Source organism: Procambarus clarkii, chromosome 32 (genome assembly GCF_040958095.1).
Source record: "Procambarus clarkii isolate CNS0578487 chromosome 32, FALCON_Pclarkii_2.0, whole genome shotgun sequence".
Classification (NCBI taxonomy): Eukaryota; Metazoa; Arthropoda; class Malacostraca; order Decapoda; family Cambaridae; genus Procambarus; species Procambarus clarkii.
Genome location: NC_091181.1, coordinates 21,461,762 through 21,468,364, shown reverse-complemented (window position 1 = coordinate 21,468,364; position 6,603 = coordinate 21,461,762). Strand labels below are relative to the sequence as shown.

The following is a 6,603-nucleotide window of genomic DNA, read 5'->3' as shown; positions in this document are numbered from 1 at the left end:
CGGTCTGGCAGGGGTGTGGGTGAGAGCAACGGTCTGGCAGGGGTGTGAGAGCAATGGTGTGGCAGGGGTGTTGGTGAGAGCAACGGTCTGGCAGGGGTGTGGGTGAGAGCAACGGTCTGGCAGGGGTGTGGGTGAGAGCAACGGTCTGGCAGGGGTGTGGGTGAGAGCAACGGTCTGGCAGGGGTATGGGTGAGAGCGACAGTCTGGCAGGGGTGTAAGTGAGAGCGACGGTCTGGCAGGGGTGTGGGTGAGAGCAACGGTCTGGCAGGGGTGTGGGTGAGAGCAACGGTGTGGCAGGGGTGTGGGTGAGAGCGACGGTCTGGCAGGGGTGTGGGTGAGAGCAACGGTCTGGCAGGGGTGTGGGTGAGAGCGACGGTCTGGCAGGGGTGTGGGTGAGAGCAACGGTCTGGTAGGGGTGTGGGTGAGAGCAACGGTCTGGCAGGGGTGTGGGTGAGAGCAACGGTGTGGCAGGGGTGTGAGTGAGAGCGACGGTCTGGCAGGGGTGTGAGTGAGAGCAACGGTGTGGCAGGGGTGTGAGTGAGAGCAACGGTCTGGCAGGGGTGTGGGTGAGAGCAACGGTGTGGCAGGGGTGTGGGTGAGAGCAACGGTGTGGCAGGGGTGTGGGTGAGAGCAACGGTCTGGCAGGGGTGTGGGTGAGAGCAACGGTGTGGCAGGGGTGTGGGTGAGAGCAACGGTGTGGCAGGGGTGTGAGAGCGAGCAACGGTGTGACAGGGGTGTGGGTGAGAGCGACGGTCTGGCAGGGGTGTGAGAGCAACGGTCTGGCAGGGGTGTGGGTGAGAGCAACGGTCTGGCAGGGGTGTGAGAGCAACGGTGTGGCAGGGGCGCCCCGTTTTATTCATTACCAAAATATATTCAGCGTTATTGCATGCCTCAACAAATTGGCTCACATTAAAAAATAGAGTTTTGACGTAAATCACAAAACATCTTGAGAAAATACCTAAATACTCCACATATAATACCTTGTATTAGGACAATTTTTAATATCAATTAAAGGGCTCAGAGTATAATTAAATTCAATAGATCATTATACAAATCTTAATGCAGTTTTCTTTCATTTCAATTAAAGGTATACGAGATACAACTAATTAAGATTGTCTGGGGTCAAGGTCTGTCAACCACTGGACGGTTGTTAAGGCTTCCCTTGATAACTGCCTTATCTCAACCACAAGTCCTTATTGGGCTTATTATCCAGCCTACCCCTCTTAAGTGAAACTACGTATAGCAACTACTTGATCCAAACTACCAATATGTAGTTATAGACCACCATAAAGGTGACTTTTGAGTTATCGAATTTGGACTAACTTGAAATTTTCTTAACCGCAATATGAATATAAAACTTAACCTTTCCCAGCAATCTTAGGCTTAATAAGCTCTATCTTAGGCCTAACATAGTACATATACGTACTAAACATAGTCGCCGGTATTAATATAAATTTACAGAAAAATGAAGTAGCTAGATTCTTAAGTTAGGTAAAGTTAGGTAAGGTTAGGTAAAGTTCGGTTTGTGCGTACCGGCCAGAAACAAAAATGACTCCACTTCGCCATTTTCTTTCTCCGAACAGAAAACGAGACTTAAAAAATAGCCGCCTTTGTTGACAAAGAGTTTTGTTCCATGAAACTGTGAGTGGCGCGGTGTAATTCATCGTTTATATTTGCCTTCCATATGTGCTTATTTATTGCAGTTCCATATGTGCTAATCTATTTCAATTCCATATGTGCCAATCCATTTCAGTTCCATATGTGCTTATCTATTTCAGATCCATATGTGCTAATCTATTTCAGTTCCATATGTGGTTATCTATTTCAGTTCTATATGTGCTAATCTATTTCAGTTCCATATGTGCTAATCTATTTCACTTCCATATGTGCTAATCTATTTCACTTCCATATGTGCTAATCTATTTCACTTCCATGTGCTAATCTATTTCACTTCCATATGTGCTAATCTATTTCAGATCCATATGTTCTTATCTATTTCAGTTCCATATGTGCTAATCTATTTCACTTCCATATGTGCTTATCCAATTCAGTTATTAATTTGTATTTTTAATTTATTTGTTATGCATTTGGTTGAATGATTTATAACTGTAATTGGGTGGTACAAGGCTGTACAACTGAGCTCGTTGTACTGCCGCTGTACTTGTTTGTTCCAATTTCAGTGTACAGTACTTGTTTACTGTAGAGTTTTATATTGGGATTTTTTTTTTTACAGCAAACACCCTTTTTTCTCCCTTTCAGGTGAGGCAATTACAGGTGAGTGAGGCAGCACCACAGGTGAGTGAGACAGCACCACAGGTGAGTGACACAGCACCACAGGTGAGTGAGACAGCACCACAGGTGAGTGAGACAGCACCACAGGTGAGTGTGACAGCACCACAGGTGAGTGAGACAGCACCACAGGTGAGTGAGACAGCACCACAGGTGAGTGAGACAGCACCACAGGTGAGTGTGACAGCACCACAGGTGAGTGAGACAGCACCACAGGTGAGTGAGACAGCACCACAGGTGAGTGAGACAGCACCACAGGTGAGTGTGACAGCACCACAGGTGAGTGACACAGCACCACAGGTGAGTGAGACAGCACCACAGGTGAGTGACACAGCACCACAGGTGAGTGTGACAGCACCACAGGTGAGTGAGACAGCACCACAGGTGAGTGACACAGCACCACAGGTGAGTGTGACAGCACCACAGGTGAGTGTGACAGCACCACAGGTGAGTGAGACAGCACCACAGGTGAGTGACACAGCACCACAGGTGAGTGTGACAGCACCACAGGTGAGTGTGACAGCACCACAGGTGAGTGTGACAGCACCACAGGTGAGTGTGACAGCACCACAGGTGAGTGTGACAGCACCACAGGTGAGTGTGACAGCACCACAGGTGAGTGTGACAGCACCACAGGTGAGTGTGACAGCACCACAGGTGAGTGTGACAGCACCACAGGTGAGTGTGACAGCACCACAGGTGAGTGTGACAGCACCACAGGTGAGTGTGACAGCACCACAGGTGAGTGTGACAGCACCACAGGTGAGTGTGACAGCACCACAGGTGAGTGTGACAGCACCACAGGTGAGTGAGACAGCACCACAGGTGAGTGTGACAGCACCACAGGTGAGTGTGACAGCACCACAGGTGAGTGTGACAGCACCACAGGTGAGTGAGACAGCACCACAGGTGAGTGTGACAGCACCACAGGTGAGTGTGACAGCACCACAGGTGAGTGTGACAGCACCACAGGTGAGTGAGACAGCACCACAGGTGAGTGAGACAGCACCACAGGTGAGTGAGACAGCACCACAGGTGAGTGAGACAGCACCACAGGTGAGTGAGACAGCACCACAGATGAGTGACACACCACCACAGATGAGTGACACAGCACCACAGGTGAGTGAGGCAGCACCACAGGTGAGTGAGACAGCACCACAGGTGAGTGACACAGCACCACAGGTGAGTGACACAGCACCACAGGTGAGTGACACAGCACCACAGGTGAGTGAGACAGCACCACAGATGAGTGACACACCACCACAGATGAGTGACACAGCACCACAGGTGAGTGTGACAGCACCACAGGTGAGTGTGACAGCACCACAGGTGAGTGAGACAGCACCACAGGTGAGTGAGACAGCACCACAGGTGAGTGAGACAGCACCACAGATGAGTGACACACCACCACAGATGAGTGACACAGCACCACAGGTGAGTGAGACAGCACCACAGGTAAGTGACACACCACCACAGGTGAGTGACACAGCACCACAGGTGAGTGACACAGCACCACAGATGAGTGAGAGAGTATCCTGCTTCATCGACATAACTTTCCCTCTACTTCAGGTCAAGGTAGAGGAGTACCTATCGTCAACCACCATCGCTGTAACCATCTGCCACCAATTGCAACTGTATTCTCCTAATGGTAGTTATGGGAGATGAATTACAGCCTGTGAACACTTACGCAAAGGCGCGTGTTCGCTAATCTGAACTGTAACCAATCCTTTCAGATGTCTCTGGGGCTCGTCGGTATACCTGGCATCCTTCTGGGTGCCATTATGGCACTTGCCTCGTGCCACGTGTGCTCATTAATGTCTCATTTGACCTTATTATTTTTATTTCAGTGTTTCCTTGTTTCCCATCTTCACTCTTTCCTCATTTCATGTTTACCGTCTATTTTTTTTCACTTTCCCTTGGCTTTTCCCATTTCTTCGTCTTCTCTTTCACACTCCTTGTACCATCTAGTTCTCTTCTGCCTTTCCCATCAGCTTCCTTCCTTCCCCTCGGGCCCTCAGGAAGGGGAGACTAATGAGAGGGACGGGACACCACTTGCATACTGCCGCCCAAAGATGCTTCAACATTAAAAGGGAAAGCCGCCAATTAGTATTTCTGAATATGTTGCTGGGGCGGCGTAGGGCTCTCTGGGGGCGGCGTAGGGCTCTCTGGGGCGGCGTAGGGCTCTCGGGGGCGGCGTAGGGCTCTCTGGGGGCGGCGTAGGGCTCTCTGGGGGCGGCGTAGGGCTCTCTGGGGGCGGCGTAGGGCTCTCTGGGACGGCGTAGGGCTCTCTGGGGCGGCGTAGGGCTCTCTGGGGCGGCGTAGGGCTCTCTGGGGCGGCGTAGGGCTCTCTGGGGCGGCGTAGGGCTCTCTGGGGCGGCGTAGGGCTCTCTGGGGCGGCGTAGGGCTCTCTGGGGTGGCGTAGGGCTCTCTGGGACGGCGTAGGGCTCTCTGGGGCGGCGTAAGGCTCTCTGGGGCGGCGTAGGGCTCTGGGGCGGTGTAGGGCTCTCTGGGCGGCGTAGGGCTCTGGGGCGGTGTAGGGCTCTCTGGGGCGGCGTAGGGCTCTCTGGGGCGGCGTAGAGCTCTCTGGGGCGGCGTAGGGCTCTCTGGGGTGGCGTAGGGCTCTCTGGGGTGGCGTAGGGCTCTCTGGGGTGGCGTAGGGCTCTCTGGGGTGGCGTAAGGCTCTCTGGGACGGCATAGGGCTCTCTGGGACGGCGTAGGGCTCTCGGGGGCGGCGTAGGGCTCTCGGGGGCGGCGTAGAGCTCTCTGGGGGCGGCGTAGGGCTCTCTGGGGGCGGCGTAGGGCTCTTTGGGGCGGCGTAGGGCTCTCTGGGACGTCGTAGGGCTCTCTGGGGCGGCGTAGGGCTCTCTGGGGCGGCGTAGGGCTCTCTGGGACGGCGTAGGGCTCTCTGGGACGGCGTAGGGCTCTCTGGGGCGGCGTAGGGCTCTCTGGGGCGGGGTAGGGCTCTCTGGGACGGCGTAGGGCTCTCTGGGGCGGCGTAGGGCTCTCTGGGGCGGCGTAGGGCTCTCTGGGGCGGCGTAGGGCTCTCTGGGGTGGCGTAGGGCTCTCTGGGGCGGCGTAAGGCTCTCTGGGGCGGCGTAGGGCTCTCTGGGGCGGCGTAGGGCTCTGGGGCGGTGTAGGGCTCTCTGGGGCGGCGTAGGGCTCTCTGGGGCGGCGTAGGGCTCTCTGGGGCGGCGTAGAGCTCTCTGGGGCGGCGTAGGGCTCTCTGGGACGGCGTAGGGCTCTTGGGGGCGGCGTAGGGCTCTCGGGGGCGGCGTAGAGCTCTCTGGGGGCGGCGTAGGGCTCTCTGGGGGCGGCGTAGGGCTCTTTGGGGCGGCGTAGGGCTCTCTGGGACGTCGTAGGGCTCTCTGGGGCGGCGTAGGGCTCTCTGGGGCGGCGTAGGGCTCTCTGGGACGGCGTAGGGCTCTCTGGGACGGCGTAGGGCTCTCTGGGGCGGCGTAGGGCTCTCTGGGGCGGGGTAGGGCTCTCTGGGACGGCGTAGGGCTCTCTGGGGCGGCGTAGGGCTCTCTGGGGCGGCGTAGGGCTCTCTGGGGCGGCGTAGGGCTCTCTGGGGTGGCGTAGGGCTCTCTGGGGCGGCGTAAGGCTCTCTGGGGCGGCGTAGGGCTCTCTGGGGCGGCGTAGGGCTCTGGGGCGGTGTAGGGCTCTCTGGGGCGGCGTAGGGCTCTCTGGGGCGGCGTAGGGCTCTCTGGGGCGGCGTAGAGCTCTCTGGGGCGGCGTAGGGCTCTCTGGGGCGGCGTAGGGCTCTCTGGGGTGGCGTAGGGCTCTCTGGGGTGGCATAGGGCTCTCTGGGGTGGCGTAGGGCTCTCTGGGGTGGCGTAGGGCTCTCTGGGGTGGCGTAAGGCTCTCTGGGACGGCGTAGGGCTCTCTGGGACGGCGTAGGGCTCTCGGGGGCGGCGTAGGGCTCTCGGGGCGGCGTAGAGCTCTCTGGGGGCGGCGTAGGGCTCTCTGGGGGCGGCGTAGGGCTCTTTGGGGCGGCGTAGGGCTCTCTGGGGCGGCGTAGGGCTCTCTGGGACGGCGTAGGGCTCTCTGGGACGGCGTAGGGCTCTCTGGGGCCTGGGCACATCTTGGCTACAGATGTGCCCAGTGGGATGTGCGCGTCAGGAACCGTTTGGGTGTGTATGTACATGTGTGGATAGTGTATCTACATGTGTGGATAGTGTATCTACATGTGTGGATAGTGTATCTTCATGTATGGATAGTGTATCTACATGTGTGGATAGTATCAGTTGGCTATGTGGTTACATTGTTTTTTCTGGGCTGATTTTTAAGATTTCCATCCCAGTTATAATTACTGAA

At 56.1% G+C, this 6,603-nt stretch overlaps 1 protein-coding gene across 1 annotated transcript; it reads right to left on the bottom strand.

Annotated features, from left to right (window-relative positions):
• Positions 1–4,372: 4,372 nt before the first annotated feature.
• Positions 4,373–6,370, bottom strand: LOC123767020 (uncharacterized). The gene has a single exon (XM_045756502.2). It carries the CDS (start codon positions 6,368–6,370, stop codon positions 4,373–4,375), a length of 1,998 nt encoding a protein of 665 aa, XP_045612458.2.
• Positions 6,371–6,603: the final 233 nt, after the last annotated feature.

Bases quoted from the DNA above. Each gene is read 5' to 3' on its own strand.
- LOC123767020 (XM_045756502.2), bottom strand. From the start codon at position 6,370: ATGTGCCCAGGCCCCAGAGAGCCCTACGCCGTCCCAGAGAGCCCTACG.